The 25,208-nt window shown below is 33.1% G+C and overlaps 1 protein-coding gene across 1 annotated transcript; it reads left to right on the forward strand.

Moving 5' to 3' along the window:
• The first annotated feature begins 4,976 nt into the window (after nucleotides 1–4,976).
• Nucleotides 4,977–9,670, forward strand: LOC131656961 (flavonoid 3'-monooxygenase-like). The gene is made up of 3 exons (XM_058926500.1): nucleotides 4,977–5,519; nucleotides 7,094–7,549; nucleotides 8,829–9,670. Exons 1-3 carry the CDS (start codon nucleotides 5,064–5,066, stop codon nucleotides 9,474–9,476), a joined length of 1,560 nt encoding a protein of 519 aa, XP_058782483.1. The 5' UTR covers nucleotides 4,977–5,063; the 3' UTR covers nucleotides 9,477–9,670.
• Nucleotides 9,671–25,208: the final 15,538 nt, after the last annotated feature.

A 25,208-nucleotide genomic window follows, 5' to 3' on the forward strand; every position in this document is an offset into this window, starting at 1 on the left:
TCAAATCAAGCCTCAATGATATGAGTCATGGATGCTATGATTCGAATCATAACCGCATTTGAACGATTCTTGGACATTTTATTAACATTCATTGATTCATGGAAGAGTGTGATTTCAATCACACTTCTAGGATCTCAATATTTGCAAAATCTGAAGTGTTTTTGAGATTCCACCTTTGTCATGACTTGAGTCATTTTCAAATGTGATTTTAGAATAAAAAATTCAACAAATTTACTAGAAGCATATTACTTATATTATAATCAAACAATTTTATTTATGCATGCGTAAAAATGGATTAAAAATTCAAGCCTTAAATGCACAATCATGAGAGAGACTCATAACATTAGAAACAAAACCAAAACCTAAAAGACGAACAATAAAAACATATACCCTTAGGAGGCAGGGACAATGCTATTTAAACTCTATTTTTTATGCTTGGCAAGCTTGTGACTTTTGCAATTGAAATTCAATGGACTTTATATAGAAGCGAAGCATGATCAATGCTGGCCTCTATTTGCTTGTGCTCTCCCTGAAACATTTCATAAAAGCACGATCATCATAAAACACGTAAATTAAATCTAGACTCACATTACAATCTCTCCCCCTTTGACAGCATCATAAAGAGATAGGTGGGAATGAGGCTAAACATAAAAATAACCAACAACACAACTGATTATCCAGAGAAACTAGAAATGAGCTAAACATAGCTAAGAAGGATATACAATAAATAAGGATATATTTAAGATTTACGAAGAAATATATGTCCAATGCAACAAATTTGCGCAATATGACATGATATTAGTAAGCAACACAACTACGTGATTAAGATATACATAAATGGAAGAATAAATCATGCAAGAATAAAATAAATGATGCTCAAAATGCACATCATTAACAAGATGCACTAAAAAAAGGTTTTAAATGCACAACGAGCAGTCATATAGCATCACACATCTTTCACCATACATAACAAAAACCATATTTAATCATCATGCATAACATGAGTCATATTCATTAGCCTTTAAAGCCTAATTTTCACTTGGCATCCCAAGCTCAATTTTTGGAACCCTTAAAAGTCCAATATTGAGTCTTTTATATCTAATTATCTTTCACAAAGATTATATGAAGACTTCTGTAACTTGACCATTTTGAATCTCGTCTTTTTCATAAACAAAATTGGATGAAAAAATATTAATTGAATGTATATCCCTTTAATCCCCAAACATTTGGACACAAGCTATATAACTTACCTGTTCTAACACTTGTATTCCTCCTAAAAGCAACTACAACCAACAAACAACTCTCTTGCCACCATAGTGCAAACTAATGATTTTTTTTTATTTTTGACCAACAAACAACTTTCTTTCCACCGCACCGCGAACAAATCCTTTTTTTCAACCAACAAATACTTTCTTTTTGCCTTGGTGTGATGACATAATTTTAATTTAAAATCAACCAATGCACAAGATTTTTCTACTAAGAACTATGTAGCTTTGAATTCTCCATCGCACCGGGAGATACGTAGGAGTAAGATTCACATCTTGTCAAGCACCCTAAAAAAACTTTTTTCCATTTCTTGCAAATAAGTCGTAATAATTTGGAGAAATCAAATACATTAGAGTTAACACTATCTTTTGCATAATTAATTAGAGGTATCCATTATTTAAGCGAATGTCGTAGGGTGCTAACACCTTCCCTACTCATAATCGACTCCTGAACTTGAATTTAAATGCGATGACCATATTTTTGTTCTTTAAAGTTGTATCAATGTTTTCCCTTTTAAGAATAAACTTTGGTTGCGGCTTCATTGCTTTCGAGCGTGTTTGTGCTTGGGTAGTTTTCGCGCTGGGACACATGATAAACTTCAAAGATTCATACAAGCAAGTACATGCATACTGACCAAAGAAATAGACGCACTTGTCCTCCAAGGAGACCGCTTTCTATTTTCAATGACTAGATTCAGATGAACCTGATCTTGAGACATCTACACAATAGAATAAAAATATTTCACTTGATTTATAATGTTCTCAAAGGTATCCTTAACCACAGAAAAATATCTTGCTATGACTTTGCCAACTCCTTGGAAAGAAATAGGTTTTCTTCATGCATCACACAAATGTCATCCTCATCATTCTCCTGTCTCTCCAAAGACTCTTTTAAAGAATTCTCTAACTCATCACTCTTTTTTCAACAAGAGCAAAAAGATTGATTCACTTCTTCTAAGGTTTTTCTCTTCTCAGTCCTCTTTCGAGAAAGTAGCTTCACTTTTTGTACTAAAGGATTATGATAGTCAAATGATTCCATCAAGGTCTCTATATCCAGCAACGAATTTGAGGTACCTTGGACCTCTGCCTAATATAGATTTTGCTCAACTATAAGATCATAAACCCATTCTTTCAGCGTTCTGATCTCTCGATGAAGGCAATCAGATAAAAAACCTTTTATGACCTACTGCTATGAAGGCCAAAATGATGATGCCCACGAGCTTGATATGCCATTTCGGCTAACTAGCTTTGAGAAAAAAAATAAAAGAATGAAATCCTTTATCCTTACTCAGATCGTGTGCGCTAGCGATGAAGGATTTGACCCCATTGGCATAAAAGCCCGACCACCTGAAAGCCTAGGCCGAAGATGCTTATGAATAAGACCTTCAGCCTGAGCCTCCTTTAATTTAAGAACATGGGTAAACCATTCTTCTCCTTATTGACAAGGAGACAATAAAGTTTCATCCACCACAACATTATCAGGGGAAACTCGGATCTCTTGTAAGTAGTTATACATTCTGACTCATGCTAAGTAGTGGCTTTTAGTCTAATACTTGCAGAAGACGTCTGCACACGTAGATGAAGCTATATACTCTAGATAAAAAAACTTTTCATGATCTTCCTCAGTAAGAAGAGCGACCAAGAAAAAATGATCCTTAAAATGTTTCACGTTGTCAGAGTAAGTCTCGAAGTACTTGATGTTTTTCCTCAAAGAAAGCGTATAATAGGATCATTCGTAAACTTGGCGCTATTTTATACCTTGAAGAGGTAGAAAAATAGCGTCACGGTTGGCTTTCTCCCCATGTATTCACACCAGTGCTGAAAGAATTTGACGAACGCCCAACTCACGGGATGGAACTTTGATGAGATGTGTTCAAGACACCAACCTCAATCTCGTTAAAAGGAAAATAATAGCCTATGAGTGAGAATAGGCATTCATGAAAAGGTGTCACACACCAACCTTATTGGATACATATCCTATGATCCTTATTCAGGGGAAACACGCCCCAATCTTCTTTTGGACCTACGTCGGTCACCACATGGTCGAAAGTATCACCACTAGAAAATACATAAGAAGTCTCCAATATCTCTAGATTCACCTAATATCTTGAAATTTTTTTACCGGCCTTCTTGGGCAAATTCTATGCAATAACCATGATTAAAGATGTTGCAATAAGAAAATAATGTGGATGTGATGCAGCTAGCATACAAACACAAATAATCTACGTCTCAAAAATCCAAATAAAGGGTAGAACAAGGACAAAAGTATAAGCTTTAAATATTATAACTCATGAGGAAGAGAAATGAAACATACAAATATGAAACCAACAAGTGAAGTCTCTTGAGCCTAAACAATACTCATACACAATATCTCTAGGGAAGAACAACAAAGGAACAAGAATTTTTTTTCACAAATCGATAAAAGTCAAAAAGAGCACGAATAATTTTTTGAAAGACTGATATACCCTTGTTAGACTGTCGAGGGACCATACAATCATTTTGCACTTCCAACGATGGAGATGTCTCCGAAACGAGAGAAGGAATATCATTATTGAATAGAGTAGGGATACATGTTATTTGGTCCCAGCATCACCTCACACCTTGTAAGAAAGTATTTAATACAATTTTGCCCAAGGACAACAACATCCCATCAAAGATCTCTAATTCTAGAATTTTCTAGCAGAGTAAGGACACATAGTGCAAACCTCGTCCTGAAGTACGGAAACAAAGATTTTGGTGGCAACTGTTCTAAGCCGCACACAATGTCCAAAAGCTTGGAAGCCCAGTAGCGGAAAAAGACAAATGGAAAGCGAGGAACATATGACCTCCTTTTCTCCTCCTAGAAGATAAGGTTTCTCATGAACTCTCTCCTAGCCGTCCAGATCGATTTGGCGAGTGACCACATTCCTTGACCCCTTATGCACGTTCAGTTGCTAACTACCTCTCTTGTTTAAATAAGAGAATATCATGTCATTTTCTCAAGTATTTAAATCCTGCTCTATTCAAACTCTACTACTCACTCACTTATTGACTTAACAAAATAGTGATAATTTTGCAGGTCAACCCCCTCTCTATTGTGTTAGAACCCTTGAAACTTCACAATACACTTAGGATTCAACCTCCCAAATCATCATCTAGTTCTAGAAAAAATTAATATAACCATATTATCAATAAATAGTGGAGTAGTTGAATTAATTAAAATACAATAAATAAATAAAGATAACTTAATGATTTCTTATTAATATTGCATGAATAACTTTAAGTAAATATAAAATATTAGAAAAAATATAAAATATTAGAAAAAAAAAATATGGGAGTGTTAATAATATAAATGGTTTATCTTAATTCCACGCCTTCCCCTGAATTCTCTTCCTCCTTTTACTTCATTGTAAACTATTTTTTCTCTCTTTTTTTAAAGATGGAAATTTTAACAAACTCTCATATCTCAAGATGATCATTTCCACCAAGTAAAAGATGACGCAAATTTTTAAACGTTTCGTTCACACCAATTTTGATTTTACAAGTTGTTAAAAACAATTATTAATTTTTTAAAATAAATTAAAATAACCATGTCTAATGTCCCAACAATTATATAATATATTAATACAAGTTGGGAATTGCATAAATGACCACCATGTCTACCAGTCATAAAGTCATAGAAACGTTTCGTCTATAAATACCAACCACTTAGCCTTTCCTTATTCAGACAACAATAAAACGTCAACTACTTTCTTTTCAAAACACATTCTTGTTCTTACACATAACAACCTTATATCCTTGTTCTTTATCATCATAACCATGTCTCTATGGTTCATTGCACTCTCCACTTTCATATTATCTATCTTAATATACCGTTTTCTCAAATCCACAACAAAATCTTCTTCTTCATCATCACTGCCACTTCCACCTGGACCAAAACCATGGCCTATAATAGGTAACATGCCTCACTTAGGCACTGCACCACACCAATCTCTTGCAGCCTTGGCTCAAATTTATGGTCCTTTAATGCATCTCAAATTAGGGTTTGTTGATGCTGTCGTGGTCGCTTCCGCTACCGTGGCTGAACAATTCTTAAAAGTTCACGATGCTAATTTTAGTAGCCGGCCACCTAATGCCGCAGCTAAAAATATGGTTTATAACTATCAAGACCTTGTGTTTGCTCCTTATGGTCCAAGGTGGAGGTTGCTCCGAAAAATTTCTTCCGTTCATCTGTTTTCCAATAAAGTTATGGCCGAATTTCAACATATACGCGAGGTTAGTTAACATCACCCGAATTCGAATTTAAAATCATACTCTATGTGTCTCTTATGATTATTACAATTTTATATTCAAATAAATTTATTTTTTTCCTAAAATCAAATTTACGAGAGTCTTATGATTTGTAGAATTTGGTAAGTTAAATAATATTATTCATTTCAACTTTTCCTAGAAACAATAAAATATATGAAAAAAGATTATCAGAAAATATTTTAGTTCCATTATTGTGAAAATATAACATGGTCATTTTGCTTCATGAAGGAGCTATATGTTTTTAAGTCAAGAACAAGTTTTGTTTAAAATAAATAACTTTAATTTAATTTAATTTAAACTATTGGTCAACTTTGTACATTATTAATACTATTTTATTTATTGACTTTTTTTAATAGAAGAATAAGGATATATAGAATCTTGTAAATTAAAATAATTTAATTATATACTAATTAAAGTGGTATTAACAAATTTTGCCAAAAATATAAAGGTAGTAAAACAAAATTGATACAAAATATCAACCTTATTCAAAATCAATTAATATTTAGTTTTTAGTATTGGTTATTTTTACAAGTGGGACCCACCATTCATGTTAATGTGATGTGAACAAAGTTAACTGAAAGAAAAAATAAATTTTCAATGACCCACTTATAACATATAAAAATTCAGGTGTGTCACTTTTTCTTAATCTTTTGAACGATTCAGTTTTTATGGTTTTTTAAAACTTTTTATAAGAAATTGTTATTAAATAAAATCTCATGTTAATTCTGTTTATCCTTGCTATGATGATAGCATACATCATTGTTTCTTTATTAAAAATTTGAATCTATTAAAAAAGTCAACTATTTTCCGTGTTATCTATTTTCCGTATTATTTCTTGATTACAAAAAAAAAACTTTGATTACAATTTAAGTTTCTTTTAGTTATTTTTGTTGAAAATTTTGTTACACAATAATAAGTTAAATAATTTCTTTTACAATTATTTAACTTAAAAAACTGCATCTAATAGATATTTGTAATTTAAAGGATTTATTTTTAAAAAATCTAAAATTAATTGCAACGTAAAAGTTAAATTTTGATAACTGTTAAACTAAAAACTCTACACAATAATTCAATAGATTTATGGCTTTTTTGGTATAATTGTTAATAAGACTTAACATAGAAATTATTAAATATTTTAAGAAAAAAGCTATAATTTAAAACCACTTGAATATATATGAAAAAAAGAAATTTGTTTTAATAAATGAATTGAAATTTAAGAATGATAAAATGTAAGAAAAACTATTTAAAAATGTAGTATTTCAATAGATGACATGGTCTATACTTAGAATTAAAACCACTTGATTTTTTGTCAAAAATGAAATATACACACAAGCGGGAATGCTTACTTTATCATTGTTTTCTTAGTAAAAAAAAATTAGAATTAAAGTTTATCTATATAAATATGACCAAAGTTTAAACTTATAATTAATTTAGAATTATACAGATTCTATATATAAAAACAATTTTATCTTTTAAATTTATTCAATATATCTGATTTAATATAAAAAAAGTAAAATCTAATTAATTGCACTTTTCAGGAAGAGGCAGCAAAATTAACAAGCAAATTGGCAAATAATAATTCCGACACAAAAGCTGTGAAATTGGGACAATTATTGAGTGTATGTACAACTAATGCACTTGCTAGAGCTATGTTAGGAAGGAGAGTGTTCAAAGACGATAACAATGATAATGACCCTAAAGCCGATGACTTCAAAAATATGATTCTTGAATCAATGGTGTTAGGTGGAGTTTTCAACATTAGTGACTTTATCCCTTCATTGGAATGGTTAGACCTTCAAGGAGTTCAAGCTAAAATGAAAATATTACACAAGAAATTTGATGCATTTTTAACCAACATTATTGAGGAACATGAAACTTCTAATTCTAAGAGTGAGAAGCATAAGGATTTATTGACTACTTTGTTGGCACTTAGAGATGAAGGAGATGATGATGGGAATAAACTCACTAATATTGAGATCAAAGCACTTCTTTTGGTATGTTATCTACTATTCAACTTACTATTATTTCATGCTGTTCAATTTTATTGCATTCAGGTATATAATATATTTTTAAATGTTGGATAAAGATCAAACGATTTAAATTTTAATATATATGATAAACAGATGATTCCCAATTTATATTAAAAAGAGAAAAGGGGTGATGCACTGACAGTGTAAAATATTTTTATACTGTCAACCAATCACCACCCATGTATCTAATTAAATCATTTTTTTATTAAAAAAAAAGTTAATGACATGGCACATTTATGATTTTCTATTGGATGACAGTGTAAAATTATTTTACACTGTCAGTGCACTACCTTTTAACTCTATTAAAAATTAAAATTTTATATTTTAATAAAAAAAAAGAATTTAGTGTTTTGCTAAAATTCAAATTAAAATTTGTCAACCCCTTAAGTGTCCTAGTCTAGTGGTTGGACAGTGCATATTTAATTCAAAATATTTATTACATAGATAAGCATTTTATTTAGCCGATGAAAAAAAAATCAATTTTAGGTACATGAATATCTTAGTTTATTAAAATTTAAAAATAATTGTATATTATCTGTTCTGTTTAAATTATTGTTATATCACAATTGTATGCCTAAATAATTGCATTATCATTTTATAATAATTGTATGTTACATGATCAGTAGTATTAAAATAATTACTACTAGTTTTATACATTATGTTTGCATTATCATTTTCTTTTCAACTCTTACCTGACACTCAAACGAAGACACCTTGTCTAAAATTCAGCTTGAGAGTTGAAACTGAATTTTATAATTAAAAAAGAAACCAACGTGCATTCCAATTATTCACTTAAGAAACACATTAAACTTCTCGATTAATAATTGCATCGGATGAAGTAGAACATTGGGTGGCAATAATTCTTGTTTGGTCCCTAATTTTTTTCCATGAATTTACATTAGTAGCATGCATTATTGAATTTAAATTGTGATTAAACAAGACTCTCATTACTAAGCGCTATAAATTTTAATTTTGTTTAAATTAAAAGTACTGTATAACCTTTTAAAAAAAATAATAATCTTGATTATAATTTTAAAAAAATAAATTTTGGTCATAATTTTATTATTAAGTATTAAAAAATAGAGTATTGCGAGTTTGAATTTACATCTCTTTCATCGGATGTTCTTTCAACTATCAATTGAGAGTTATATTTATAGAGAGATAAATTATAATTCACTTTGACATTTAATTTTTTTTACAGAACATATATTTACAGTTTGTTTGTTTTTTGTTTTTGGTATAGAACATGTTTGTAGCTGGAACTGACACATCATCAAGTACTACGGAATGGGCCATTGCAGAACTGATAAAAAACCCAAAAATCTTAGCCCAAGTCCAACAAGAATTGGACAATGTTGTGGGTCGAGACAGGAACGTGAAAGAAGAGGACATACCAAACTTACCTTACCTACATGCAGTCATAAAAGAAGTATTTCGTTTGCATCCATCAACACCTCTTTCCCTTCCAAGAATCGCTTCGGAAAGTTGTGAGATTTTTGGATACCACATTCCAAAGGGTGCCACTGTTTTGGTTAATGTATGGGCCATAGCCCGTGACCCAAAACAATGGACTGACCCATTAGTATTCAAGCCCGAAAGATTCTTACCAGGTGGTGACAAGTGTGATGTTGATATTAAGGGAAAGGATTTTGAAGTTATACCTTTTGGTGCTGGACGTAGAATTTGTGTTGGGATGAGTCTTGGGCTTCGTATGGTTCAACTTTTAACTGCTACGTTGGCCCATTCATTTAATTGGGAACTTGAAAATGGGCTCGAACCTGAAAAGATGAACATGGATGAAGCTTTTGGGCTTACTCTTCAACGAGCTGTGCCATTATCTGTGTACCCTAAGCCTAGGCTCTCGCCTAATGTGTACTCATCAAGTTTCTGATTTTAGACATTTATTTTTGAGAATTTTTCTTTTTCGAGAGACACTCTAGGTTTCTTTATCTTATGCTTATCTATAATAATATAAGTAAATAGGATTTAGTATGTTATGTGATAGGATCCCTAGAGGGTCAAAAGTGTAACGTCTATCGGTTTATGTCATTGTATTTCAAACTTTTATGTAAACTAGTTCATTTACATGTGCCTCACACATTTCATATACACTACTACAAATAATACATTTTATGACTGTTGGAGCGGTAAGGCGGCAAGCAAAAAGTAATAGGTATTATTTATTACCAGGTGATATAGGTTATATCTTATCGTAGTCCACAGAGATTGGTGAGAAAAATTGTCGTTCGAATATCTCGCATTCTAAGTTTCATGAATGAGTGCGGAAAGAAAATGCGGAAAAAGTAAATAAAAGCAAATAAACAATTTCAATAGTCTAAGAGAAATAGTTATGGAATTGCATTTCGTTCTACCCGTCGAATACTTAAACCTGAAGATCTTATCGCAACACAGTCACAATACGCATCAAAATCATTAGGAATCAATCGAGATGCCAAATCAGTGTCCATGTCTGAAACACCGACGAAAGCTTAACCGTTCTATTCACATCAGCGATTTCCCAACCGACACAAACAACACGGAGGCATTAAACTCGACACCCACTACGATTATTAGCCTTAAATCCATGTCTGAAATCTAGAAATTAACATATATCATTCCTAATCAAGATCTATGATGTTCATGTCTGAAATAACACAAACCCGAAGCATTTAAGCAAAAAGATCAAGAACAAAACCAATGATGATTTGTAAAGCAAATATATAAAGGATCCCAAGATCAACAAATGTACATACAATAAAAGTAGAATTATACATACAAAACCCACCATTGGAATGAAACATAGGGAAGAAAGAAGATGAACCGGAAACTCTCACCGTGTCAAGGCAATCGAGACAAATCCATATCCAATCCACATGATGTAGCACCCAATGGTGTTTCCTAAGCCTCTAAACTATCAAAAATGGATCAGAGCTCAACTTTGTCAAAGAAGAGATGATAAAACCTAAGAAAATCTAATTTTACAACATATATACAATTCTGAACTCGCAGACCTCGCTAAGCCAGATAGATCTCGCTAAGCGAGCTTTCACTAATCCGTACACTATTCACAGATATTTTACACTAAATGACAAAAAATGATCTGGCTAAGCGAGCTAAATCTGGCTAAGTGAGCTAATCTGGCTAAGTGAGATATATCTGGCTAAGCGAGCTTGCGAAGCTTTAGTTACTACTAGAGGAACAAAAACCAGGCCAAAGCGCGCTAGAATTTGCGCTTAGCGAGTTTGACAGGACTTTGGCTCTTTATTTCTTCAAAACGTGCATCCGGAGCCGTGTCTTCGACACTTTATTACTCGAGACTCCAAATATGCAATAATACCTACAAAAAGACATTAAAACTATCAAACGGTACACAATTACACAAAAATACAATTATCCGTAAAGTAAACATATTTATAAACTAATCGACGTTTATTCAAACGATATTATTAAAAAGAATAGATAAGTGCAACAAAACATATACACAAAAAGAGATACAATTTGCACTTATCAATGACAAGACTTCAACCTCAACCATTGAAAATCCGAGGTCAAATGACCTGAAACAAGCCATTTTTCAATTTTTAAAAATAAATCTTATACATAAGTTTTCCCCAAAATCGACATAAATATTTCTCAAGGTTTGAGCTTCTATTCCCAACTCTTGTAATTTTAAGTTTTATTTAGAATAAAAAAGGCACCTTTATGTTATAAATCATCTTTTCCCTCAGTTTTAAATAAAACCGACATTAAATGTTGATTAATATTTTATTTAATTAAATTGAACATAGTTTTTACCTTGGATATGTTCCATCTGTTTTCAAAAAAGCGAGATGAAAATTCAAAACAATATTTTATTCCTTCATTAGAATGTTAAGTCTTATTCACTTTTTATGCTCTAGCGAAAGAAAGGAACACTAGTCTTCTCCAATGAATGGAAGGAACACCAATCTTATCCATCTTCTCTTTCTTCTCCCAGGAGAAAGGAAACTCAAACTTCAAACCAATACATTTCCGATATGTACAAATTCTCCATGATTGTTATTGTTATTGTCGTAGTCGTTGACATTGTTATTGTTATTATTATTGTTATGATTTATGAGACTTAAGATATAATATAGTGTTGTTGTTCAGGTATTTTTAGTTCTTCTTGTTTGTTGTTATTATTGTTTTATTGAGATGAAATGTTCAAGTATTTTTAGAAGTTGTATGTAATTATAGATCGTAGTTGGATGAAAACCAACAAATTAAGTAAAGATTATTAGAATGAAGTGATTCAATTTCTTGAATTCGCGGGAAAAAAATCTTCCATACGATAATGAGATTTTTTGGCTTCTGATCGGCCACCAATTTCACCTCGTTTCTATGTTCTGATCAATGGAAAAACACTTCATCCGGTGGTAATTTAAGTCATTTTAGTCTTGTTCTTGTTAGTTTTGCTTAGTTTCATATTTGAGTTTGATGTGTTATCTTTTCTAGTTTTTGTTGGTTTTTCTCTTGCTTTTGATCTTGTTCTGGTAGTGTTTAAGTGTTGCAGGAATAGGGCACGATTCGAGTCAAGGAAAGGTGGTTTTTGGTGAGACAGAGTTGTGACACGGCCACCCGTGTCATGTGACACGGCCGTGTCACACTTGCTGAAGGAAAAGATTTCAAAAAACTTGAAACCACTAAGTCAGAGGTCTGACATGGCCACCCGTGTCCCATGACACGGCCGTGTCAGACGTGTGCGCAGAAAAAAAATTGTGTTTTAAATCTTTGGACTTTGTCACTTAAGTAGGGGCATGATGGACTTTTCAGAAGAGAATATTTGCTGAGAGTTATTTAGTCACCGTTTGGAAAGGAAAAAAGCACTTTTGGATAGTCGGCAAACGTAAAAAGAGGATTGAGAGCACTAGGGCTTGAGGCGAAGAACTCTTCAAGAGCATCCGTGATTGAAGATCAATTCCGAGTCAACCAATTATAATGTCTTCATCTTTAATCATTGTTATGTTATCAATTGCCATGAGTAACTAAACTTTTACTTGTTAGGATTGATGTCCCTGGATTATGCGATGTAATGAATAATCTCTACCGTTATTTTCGGATTATCTTTATGAAATTCAGTTTATGATTAAAAGTTCTTATTGCTTCTATATATTGGAAAATATATGTGTTGATTTACGGTTGGGGTTTGTCGGACAAACGACCTCAATGCTTTTTTAATCATAACGCTATAATTAAGAATCACTTAGGAATAAGGGTTTGATGCATAGCGATCAAATTATCCGGGCTATGTCTTTTAGAATCTTGAGATATAATTATCTTGTTAAGGAATTAAAAGAGGGTTTTAATCTCAAGAAGTTTTCACTAAGGAATTAGGGAAATCAATGTTCGGTGTCGATAGTCGAGAATTTCTAAAGTCAATCTGTTAATTGGTAATTATTTCATTACAGAACAATTCATACATCTATCCTAACTAGTTTCATACTTTTTCATTAGTCAAAACATTTAAGCACTTTATTTTACTTAAGCTGTTATTTCAATTAAATAATCAAATTCGAATACCCCGATGACTTTTTATTCCATTGCACTATTCTACAACGTATAATTCCTACGCAGTCCGCGAGTTCGATACTTGGGAAAATTAATCCACTTATTACTACATCGGTAAAAATAGTACAGTTGCTATTTTACCGGTCAACTTCCTTGTAAAAATTACTGAAATACGCAAAAAAATCCAAGGGATGTTATATTCAATCATTTAGGTTATGATGGAATTATTCAAAGTTATACAAAATGGGTATGGCATGGTGAAGTGATAAAAAATACATATGTCACATAGAGTTGAAAATGATAAATTTATGTATGATACTCTAGAAGATATGATTGATGATGTTGTAGTAGATGCTTTTAAGAAAGCTCATATGGAAGATAATTTGCAAAGAGACCTCGAAGATTTGTTATATATGGGATGCAAATCTTTTACAAGATTGTCATTTGTCTTAAGACTATATAATTTTAAGGCAAGAGGTGGGTGCACAGATAAAAGTTTCATTGAATTGCTTGAATTGTTGCAAGAAATGCTTCCATAAGGTAACATGTTGTCGAACCGTAGTTACGAGACCAATAAGATATTGTGTCCAATGGGTTTGGACTATGTCAAAATACATGCATATCATAATGATTGCATATTATATAGGAAAGATTATGAAAACTCGATGGAGTGCTCGAGGTGTGGAGAGTCATGCTACAAACAAAAGGAAAATGATGCTGAAGATGATGACAGTGTAACTGGAAATTATGTTCCTTCCAAGATGATGTGGTACCTACCAATAATTCAAAGGTTTATGAGACTTTTTTCTAATGTAAATGGCCCAAAGAATACTAGATCACATGCAAATGAAAATGTATGTGATGAAAAAATCCCCCCGGTAGCTGATTCATTACAATGGAAGAATATTGACTCATTTATTCACACTGGTTAATTTTCGAAAAGAGACTTAAATTAACGAACCATTCATCATGGTCTCCCAAGCTTAACAAGTTTTTTGTCACTAATATTTATAACACAAGATGGTCAATTGTTCTACAAGGAAAATTTATTTCTAATAGTAATGAAAATTATCATTTCAATTTTTTATACCCCTTCTTTTGCAATACATGTATGTCTCTTATCTAAAGAAAATGATTCAGAAGATGATGTGCATGCTATTCGTCATGATCATCAAGAGGGGATATGGGAAAAATAGTAAGTAAATTTTTATATCACTTAGTAATATATATTTATTCATTTATCTTTTTATGTACTTTTTACTAAGGATTTAATGTTGTTGTTGATGATCTTAACTGGTTTTAAATGTGATTCAAATTATAGGTACTTAACGGCCGGTGACAAATCACATGAGAGAATTTTTGGACGACCTACAAAATTTTGCATTTTGGTTATTGTATTTTTTTGTTAATTGCGGCCTATTCTTGGATATTCTTGTTAATCATTCATTTGTTTCTTAATCGTTTGTTAATCTTCTTTTTATTTACTCGTGGCATATTCTTGGATATTTTATTTGTTACTCTAGAGATTTTTTTATCTCTTTATTCACTACTTAAAAAATTACAAAGTAACTTGATAGAATGTCTCTCATTCATGCTTGTTAAATATCGCATGCTTGATACTTCACCACCTAAGTTAGACAGGGTATTTTATCTTCCAAAAAATAATGGCGTTCTTCTTTGAGAGAAGAAAGTCGTTGTTTTTAAAGAAGAGAATCACTTTTTGTGCTATGTTGCTAAGCGTTTCCAAAATATTCCTTCATTTGTGCTTTTCCTTTTTTCCTTTTCCTTTTCATTACCAAGGCCTCACTCTCCCTATGCTCTCCACTTCCTTTGATAATGTGTATGATGACATGATTAAAAAAATTGAAGAGGCAATTGTGGAATCTGACTTTTAAATATATTCCGATTAATAGAGTTGATCACGTCGACTTAACAACATTCCTACTTCTATTCTTTGTATTGCATGTTGTTAATTACCTTATTTTGACTATTTCAATGTACCCTAACAAAGTTTTTGTATCCTCTTCCAAATTGATGTTACATCTTCTTTTTAGAAAGAACGTTTGACCCATAATCAATGGGATATCTTCATCTTTTAGTATATTCAATACAACAAAGTCTACCAAAAAAAATGAAATTTTTATCCTTGACCAACGCATCTTTTTTAATTCCATAAGGATGCTTGATAGAATTATCAACAAATTTTAGTGTTATCATTATGTTGTTTACTATTTCAATACACAATCAATATTAAAGAGACTCACTATTTTATGTATTATAGCGCCACTATAACAAATAACTCTTTTTTTGACAAAGTTTTCACCTCAGTCAGAAAAATCGAGGTATCATGCCAAGGCGCTCCATGTTTTATTTTTTAATTAAAATAAAATCAACATATTCTCTCGGTTTTTATCAAACAAAGGGGAAAAACAAATCTAAAAACCATATTTCCTATGATAGATTGCAAGTAGATAAAATCGTTTCTGCTTCCAGGTTAAATAAAGAGGACTGTTCAACCTTTGAAAAGATATATGCAACAAAATCTAGAATTGCAACGATGATGATGAATCTGATTTTTTTTAATATTTTGTGTAAACAATGTAATGTTTAAAAAAATAGATATCATTCACCTCAGTTTTATTGTAAAACTGAGGGGCTTACTTATTTTATTTTATTTTATTTTTCAATATAAAATAGAAAATACATTTTCCCTCGTTTTTTTAAACACTGAGGGAATATCTTACAAAGCTACAATAATGAATATCTATCCTACATTCTTAAAGGAACAATGCTCAAGATATTTTCAAGACATCAATCCACAACAAACTATCTACATCCACCACTATATATCTTTCTTGTGAAAGCATTTGCCTTGATAACATTTCCTTAAGACAATGAAATTTTGGAACTTAAAAAACTTGGAAAAATTCTCAATGATGGATTACAAGTGCATAAAATCATCCTTGTTTCAAGTTAAATAAAGATGAGATATCAACAGGATCTGGATTAGAGCAAAGATGTGTTGTTCTCAAAGAATAACAAATACTATGATAACACTCCATTTGTTGTAATAATGTAATTTGATATTCTGTGTAAACAATATAATATTTTTTAAGAAAAGCTTATACATCGTTTACCTCGATTTTTGTCAAAAACTGAGGGAATAACTTTGGCGTGATAATAGAGAATATTGATCACCGTCCTTAAACAAATTAGTGTTGTCAATTTTGTAACACCCGAGGCCGAAGAAGGCGGGGGGGGGGGGTGGTTGCACCGCATGGAACACCTGAGGCCAATGGGGGTTAGGGTGGTCGCCACATCGGAATGAGAGGAATCCTGAGGCCGTGCAGGTATGGGACTGCATGGTTGAAGGAAAGCTTATAAGAATTGATAGGTACTACCTATACCAACAAGATGCATCTTCTTTTCGGTAGCCCGTTCCATAAGAACTTCACAGTTAAGCGTGCTTGACTTGGAGTAGTATTGGGATGGGTGACCTTCTGGGAAGTTTCCCAGAAAGCGTGCGAGTGAGGTCAAAGCATGCTGAAAAGACCCGTGTTGGTTTGTGGGGTTAGTCGATCATCCCGAAAGCAGTCTGGGCGTTACAAATGGTATCAGAGCCAGACCTCTCCCAGTACGATGTGGTTCGAGGACGAACCATGCGGAAGTTGGTGGGCATGTAACACCCAAGGCCGAAGAAGGCGGGGGGGGAGGGGGGTTGCACCGCATGGAACACCTGAGGCCAATGGGGTCTAGGGTGGTCGCCACATCGGAATGAGAGGAATCCTGAGGCCGTGCAGGTATGGGACTGCATGGTTGAAGGAAAGCTTATAAGAATTGATAGGTACTACCTATACCAACAAGATGCATCTTCTTTTCGGTAGCCCGTTCCATAAGAACTTCACAGTTAAGCGTGCTTGACTTGGAGTAGTATTGGGATGGGTGACCTTCTGGGAAGTTTCCCAGAAAGCGTGCGAGTGAGGTCAAAGCATGCTGAAAAGACCCGTGTTGGTTTGTGGGGTTAGTCGATCATCCCGAAAGCAGTCTGGGGCGTTACAAATTTCATGAGTGTCAACGCTCAAGACACATTCATTAGTGATCCGCGTGAAAGATAAGAGACTTATATTATAAAACTATATTAAATATTAACATTTCTAACCTTAATGAAACATGAAGTGCTTGAAACCTAAAGACGCTTGAAAAAGTTCTCTATGATGGATTGCAAGAGCAAAAAATTATATGGTTTCAAAGTTCGTTTTCTTAAATATTTATTTGAGCCGAAAATCATATATTTGAATATTAATTTTAATTATCTTACCTTTTTTTCATTATAAACAAATGAATGCAAGATCCGTATAGAATAATCTTACACCCAACATTTGATCTTCCCCAAGATTCAATTATTTGAAGATCTGAAATTTTGATCTTCAGGGAATTTGATTTTTATCTAGATCCCTAGAGAAATTTATTTTTATTTTTATTTTAATATTCTGTGTAAACAATGTAATATTCTAGGTAAATAATGTAACAATTTTTAAAAATAAAAAATAATCTTACCCCTAGAGTTTCTAGATAAACCAAGATATAAGATACGATAGTTTTTAAAATAACAAAAGTGCTGCTACTAGGGTTCGAACCCATGTGCGTATAATTTTATCCCTTTATTATAATTAGTTTTTTTGTAGTAGTGTGGTCATTTTATACTTCTATTTAGAAAAATAATAGAGTTAAGGGTTAAATATGTTTAAAGTCCTTTTAAAGTTAGGTGTTTTAACTTGTTCTCCTTCTAAAGTTATAAATTTTAACTTTTAGTCACTTATACAATTTAGCAACGGTTTTTCCAATTTAATGACTGAATTATCGGCAATTTTTAGTGACAGTTTACTATTTTACAACTGATGGTTTTGGCGACAGTATTCAAAATTATGTTAAAAACTAAAATTGACACAAATTTATTAAAAAAATATGTTTCTAATCAAAAGTGATATAAGATTGAGGGCTTAATTTTGACTTTCAATCAATTTCTTAAAAATATCTATGCTTCATGTGTTTGTTCTCGTTATGAGAAATTCATTTAAATCTCCATTGTTGTCATTATTGGGCAGACCAAACTTTAAATAATTAGTCTCCCAAAGAATTAAAAAAAAATGGTAGTCTACTCTTGCGTGTTTGTTCTCGTTCTGAGAAATTAATTTAAATCTCTATTGTTGCCATTATTTGGCAGACCAAACTTTAAATAATTATAGTCTACTAAGGAATTAAAAATAAAAAGAACATAGTAGTCTACTCTTGCTCGTGTGGGAATGAATATACAAGTAATTATCAAAAAAAAAAAAAAAGCATCATCATGAATTCACATGAATTGGCAAAGAATCAACATTGAAAAACATATTCGTTTACTTTTTTAGAATACAAGTTACATTTAAATATTTAACACTCAAACCTTGAAAATAGTTTGTTCACAACAAGGAATCAAATTATATCATTTTCATCTAGATAAGGGTTCCGGCGGCTGCATTTACATATTCGAGCATGTGAAACATTGATAAATAGTTTGACTTAGATTAAACAATTTAAATTTAAACTTGTTATTTTAAACTTTAACATATTTAAAATATAAAAAAAATAATCTCATTAGTTATTAACAATCTGATTTAAACAATCTAGCTCGAAAAATGTTTTTTTTAACGTATTGTTGCCAATAAAAGATTTAGTGGTGAATCTAGGTAAAATATTTCACAATGTGTCTCTTCTGCATTAGAAATAACTTGAACAAACTCAGTATTAATTTAGATAATGCAGTCAATTTTAAAAGAAACTTCAATCTTCTCTTTTAGCAAATTTTTGACAAAACAACTCTTCAAGCATAAAAACACAACTGAGTATTAGAGAACTCATACTCATAACACACATCAGCAACTGAAGTGAATCCATTAGAGCATGTGTCAGCAGCAACAAAAGTTAGTAGTAATTTATAGCATAGACAGAAAATTATGAGGTTTTTTTTTAATAAGTAATGGTATTAATAATAAACCGGGAAACCAAATTACACAGTTACAATCATCTCTTTATACATGATAGAGGGAAAGTATTTCAAGCATAAAAGTTACAAGCTATAGAAGATCCGTTAACTATTCTAAACCACTTCCACGAGCTCAGAACAATAGCCGAAAAGCACTCATCAAAGTTAAAGATATTACCTTTAAAGAGAATGGCATTTCACGTTATCCACAAATTTCACAAAACTGCTAACCAAATAATCCCCACAGTTAATCGATCTTCTGTAGCCTTAACCTTATCAGCATGATCCAGAAAATTCCTCAACTCCTCCATGGACAAAATCACAGAGTCACCCAGCCATTGACCCACTTTTGTCCATATTCTTCTAGTTAACGTGCACATGTCCAACAAGAGACTAATATTTTCCGGTTCTTGGAAACACAAAACGCAACACACACACGAGTCATGAGTAAAGTTCTTTGTGAATTGGCCATTTGGATTGGCTGCATTTTGCAAAATAATAACATGGAGAAGTGTTCAAAGTGTTCAATTTGATCTATTTTGCTTAAGCTATATGGAGGTATAAAAGGGACACATGCTGGACACCATGTCTCGGCAAGTTGCTATGACATATGAGCCTTATGCATCCGAAATTTGCTGTTGTATTTTGGAATATTCTCTAATCAAAGATTGCATCTGATTTTATTATTAGAGTTAACAATATGATTATATGATTTAATGGACAGTTGTGAAGATCAAAACCGATTTAAAGAGATTTAAATTTGAATTTGTAACAAACCATATCATATCTTTTTGTTGGAGATAATCTAGGAACAAATCAAATAGGGTTAAATATGTTTTTGGTCTTGCTAAATATCTCATATTTAATATTTAGTCCCTCCAAAAAATTTCTTCAAAGAATTGGCCTCCTAAAAATTTTATTTTTAACTTTTGGTCCCTCATGTCGAAACAATCGCTAAAACTGTCACCAATTCAATTGCCAAGTAAAAAACCGTCCCTAAAATGGCCGCTAATTCTGTCGCAAAATTGTAAAAACCGTCACTAAGTTGCAGGAAGGACCAAAAGTTAAAATTACAATTTTTAGAAGGACCATTCTTTGAAGGAAATTTTTGGAGGGACTAAAAATTAAATATGAGATATTTAGGAGGACTAAAAACATATTTAACTCAATCAAGTATCCAATAGAATCTACATTAATTCTAGATGAAACAAAATCTCTAATCCATGAAGAAAACCCAGAAGAATTATGCTATACAAGGAGCTCACAACCTACATTAAAATTCAGGAATTCACATTGAAGATTTTAGAATGCTAGATTTATAAGGAGTCCTTGTTGTTTTATGTATGCCTCTATGTTTTAGTAACTTGGCACATATGGCTTTTCTAGTTGAGTTGTAAGATTCAACATCTCTCATAGTTTTGATTGAGGTTGATCACTAGGTTTAATAGTTGTAATCAAAACACTAACGTGTTGGTGTTTGAGAAAGAAAGTGAATGGGTTCTCATATTTAAGGGGAGACCTATATAGAAAGTCATTGGGTAGTGTTAGGAAAAGGCACAGGACAACATAGAGTTTGTTGTTGTTTGTAAGACTGATTGTACTAAGCTTCTAATAATGTATTGTCTTTCTTTTTTTTCTTGAAGACTAAGACTATAATTGAGATCCCTTATAGAGCTCAATTCACACCTAAATTGTATTTGATAAAAATGATGCTCCACCATCTTGTCTATCGTCCCACCAACATAACTAGAAATTATAAGATTTTTACAGTTCTTCATGATGACATTTTCCAACAGCTGATCACTCTCTTCAAATGTCTGAGCTTCTCTCGAAAGCTTCCTTTCAATGACTTTCCACTTTAAGTACTTCCAATTTAGCACATTTTTCTAGATATTAGCATATTTAGTATTCCTTTCATTGACTGGTTCAGACCTATCATGATCTCCATTAATCAAAGGGATATAACCATCATCAGCATTGTCAGAATTATTAACAACAACATCATTATTGTCATTCACATTATTCACCATATAGTCCATTTCATGATCTCTCTTGTCATGAGACTTGGTTAAATTCTCCATGATTTTCTTCATAATGTTGGCACAAAGAAGGTATTCGTCTTTCACATTCAAGTACCTATTAAAAGAGGTCCATTTCACAATAATCTGATAAAGATTGAGCTTTAGAATACACGATAGTCTTGGTATCAATCTGATAGCTTCAAGGTAGGTAATATGTCCAAGAGTTTAACCATTGTACAGTCCTCCATCTTCTTCAGCATACATCATATCTTCCCATAAAGTTTTCTCATCTTTTATTACATAATCATGGTTGTTATCAATACCGCCACTGATTATGATAGTATCAACATCAACATATTCATGAATATGATCATCATTCTCCTTATGCATTTGAGACTTTTTCAATATGTTTGAGGGAACGTCTGGCACATATGTATCATTATCTTGACTACCCATAATGGTTTCCTTAGTCTCCTCATGAAATTTCTCTTGAATGTGATAGTGATTTCCTATACGCTAATCAATGAGTGGGACATCCATTACAATTCCACTATTACTAGATTAGTCTTGTCACAATATGCAATATTGTGGAGAGCACATAACTCATGCAAAAGGTTTAACTAATTCAGATGTACATCTACATCAACCATACTATCATGTTTTTGGTTGATCAAAACACTTGAGATATAAGAAAGAACACCAATTATGCCATAATTTCCATATTTCTTTGGCTTCTTCTTCGGAACCATTATAGGTTGTTCAGTGTTTGGAGGACCTCCAACCTGACCATCAGCCTTCCTTTCATTGACAACACTTTGATCCTTAGAGGGTACCAATTTAGGTACCAATTATCCATAGAGGGTGCTCTAGAAGCTGTATGCACTATGAGATTATTGACTCTAACTTTGGGCTTTCACTCCTTCATTCCTTGATCCTTCTTGCCATATTTTTCTTTAGTCTTGGATTACTATAGGACAGAGGATAAAGTAGTTTGTAACAATAAGGACTTATATGCCCATATCTACCATAAATAAAGCAAAATTGAGCGACATGATCATTTTTATTACAATAATAACATTTAAGAACTTTGTATTTAGAAGTCTTATTTGCATGACACATGTTACTAAAACTTTTAATATTGTTTTTAGGTTCATGACCTAAATCGACTTTGTTATAAGAGGCTCTTTGATTACATAAGAGAATATTCAAGGCGTCTACTCTTTTAGTGAATCTTTTTTTTTTAAAAGCAAGAGATTATATTAGAACAAACAAGATTCGAGATTACATCCCACAAAAGGGCCGAATAAGAAAATTACAAACCGATTGGAACCTAGCATAAGTAAAACAATGGGTTATTGCTAAACTCATAAAAGTTATAATTGGAATGAGTAATTTTCCCTATGAACGACCACCTCCAAACGAGCGCTTTACAACTCCAAACGACATCCCTCGAATTCCAAGTATCGTTGTTAAAGACAATGTCGTTCCTTCGCAACCAAAGATTCCACAATGTAGCTAACCAAACCGTACCTGTTTTTCTACTTTTGACTCTCTTCGCATGACAAAAGGAACTCCAAGTCAAAAAGCTATCTTTTAAATCTACTCCTAACTTAAACGGTATCCCAATCCACTCGGCAATTTCCCTCCAAACAATCCCGACATTCCGACAAAAGAGGAAAGAGTGAAGAATAGATTCATTGCAATTGTCACAGAACACACAATCAAGATTCGATGTATTAGAAAGAATACCTTTGCGCCAAAGTGAGTCCTTTGTTGGAACTTTATTGAGGAAGCATCTCCAACCAAAAAACCTCACTTTCAAAGGTACATCAACCTTCCAAATATCCTTAAAAGTCGAATCGAATCTATTAACCGGGCCATAAGGAATATAATTTTTGCAAAGAGAAAGGTAACAGGATGCTACCGTGAAAATTCTGTCTGGTACCAGCTTCCAAACAGCGACGTCCGATTTATATTCTGTCAGCTCAGCCGCGGTCAGTGCAGAAAGAAGGCTCTGGAACTGCTGGGCGTGAGCAGTCCTTCCATTTAGCTCCGTCTGAACATTGGCAGTGCTGGCCGTATAATTAGGAGCTGCGTTTCTGAACTGGGCCGTAGCAGTACTTGTCGTAGCATCAATAAAAATGCTGGCTGCATTGTGCTGAACAGTAGGAAACGAAACAGCAGCTTGTTCCAAGTCTTCATTCATTCCCATGTGCTGATTCTGAGCATGTCCGGTGGGGATGCCTAAGTCTCCCCAAAGCCATTCCCCATTATTCCACCCACCCATGGCGCCAATAGAAATGTCTTGCAACATGGAGTAATTAAAAAGATTCGCGAACCGATCTTTTAAAGAGCCTCCCTCCAACCAAAGGGATTTCCAAAAGGAAATAGAGTGCCCGTCTCCCACCTGAAAAAGAAAATGGTTAGTAAAAAAATTCTCCGGAAGATCTTTGCCCAACGAGATTAAATCCGCCCACCACACCGAAGTCTTTCTTCCCTTCTTAACACTCGGATTGTCATAACTCAATCTAATATTCACATCTTCATAACGCGCTTTGAGCATTCTATACCATAAGTCTTTAGATGCTCCAAAAATCCTCCAATGCCATTTCAAAAGAAGTGCTTTATTAAAAAGATCCAACCTTCTAAATCCGAGACCGCCTTTCTCCACCGGAAGACACAACTCGTTCCAATTAACCCAATGCACTTTCCTTTTTTCATCTACCCCTCCCCATAAGAATTTGCTTTGTATTCTATTAATCTCCGCTATCACTTTCTTAGGAGCCTTGTAAAAAGAGAGAGTGAAAATCGCCAAACTACTTAAGATTGATTTTATAAGGGTAATCCTCCCACCAAAACTAAGCCACCGCCCTTTCCAAGAATTCAATTTCCTCCTAACTTTGTTCAAAAGAGGATTCCAAGTAGAGATCCTTCTTGGATTTGCACCAATAAGAATACCGAGAAATTTGAACTCTTTAGCTTCCTCCCTACAATTAAGGAAATTAGTAGCAACTCCCATGAAGTGCGAATTAATGTTGACACCAATCAATTTGCTCTTATGGTAGTTAATCCTTAGACCCGAGACCAATTCAAAGCTCCGCAACACCGCCTTAATAGCCCAAAGATGATTCCAACTTCCGTCTCCAATTAGAAGCGTATCATCGGTGAATTGGAGAATGTCAATGAAACACTTTCCATTGACGTTAAACCCAACAAAATCCCCATTTTTAACCGCTCTTCCGACCAAAGCCTTCAATCCTTCCGCCACTATAACAAAAAGGAAAGGAGATATAGGATCTCCTTGACGAAGACCCTTTTCAACCATAAATTCTTTCGTTGGACTACCGTTCACTAACACCGACATCTTGCTAGTGAAAACTAGCGCTTCCATCCACTTCATCCATAAATCCCCGAACCCCATCCTTCTCAACATGTTCCTAAGAAAGTTCCAACTAACTTTGTCGTATGCTTTTTCAAAATCGACCTTGAAAAGAAGACATTCTTTTCTTTCCTTACTAGCAAAGTCAACTAACTCGTTTGCAATTACCACACCGTCCATCATTTGTCTCCCCGGAACAAAAGCATTTTGACAATTAGAAATGATGTGAGGAAGAACCTTCTTGATCCTACTAGCCAACACTTTAGAAACAATTTTGTGAATACATCCGACTAGGCAAATAGGACGATAATCATCTAAAACTAAAGGATTGTCACTCTTAGGAATAAGGGCAATGAAAGATGATGTTATACACTTAGACAACACCGCTCCGGATAAGAAACTCTTGAAACAAGCAAAAACATCTTCTTTTAAAAAAGACCAACATTTCTTGACAAAAAGAAGCGATATTCCATCCGGTCCCATACTCTTAGAGCCATCACAACTCCAAACCGCCTCCCTTATTTCTTCTATCGTAAAAGGAGCCTCTAAAGAACAAGATTGATCTACACTCAAAGATCTAATAGCAACACCTTCCAAGAGAGGTCTTTCGAAACACTCCTCCTTATACTTGCATTCAAAATGATTATTCACCCTATCCTTCACCTCATTAAC

Source organism: Vicia villosa, linkage group LG3 (genome assembly GCF_029867415.1).
Source record: "Vicia villosa cultivar HV-30 ecotype Madison, WI linkage group LG3, Vvil1.0, whole genome shotgun sequence".
Lineage (NCBI taxonomy): Eukaryota > Viridiplantae > Streptophyta > Magnoliopsida > Fabales > Fabaceae > Vicia > Vicia villosa.

Coding starts and splice junctions, on each gene's coding strand:
- LOC131656961 (XM_058926500.1), top strand. CDS start 5,064: ATGTCTCTATGGTTCATTGCACTCTCCACTTTCATATTATCTATCTTA. Junction 5,520..7,093: donor AATTTCAACATATACGCGAG/GTTAGTTAACAT, acceptor TGCACTTTTCAG/GAAGAGGCAGCAAAATTAAC. Junction 7,550..8,828: donor AGATCAAAGCACTTCTTTTG/GTATGTTATCTA, acceptor TTTTTGGTATAG/AACATGTTTGTAGCTGGAAC.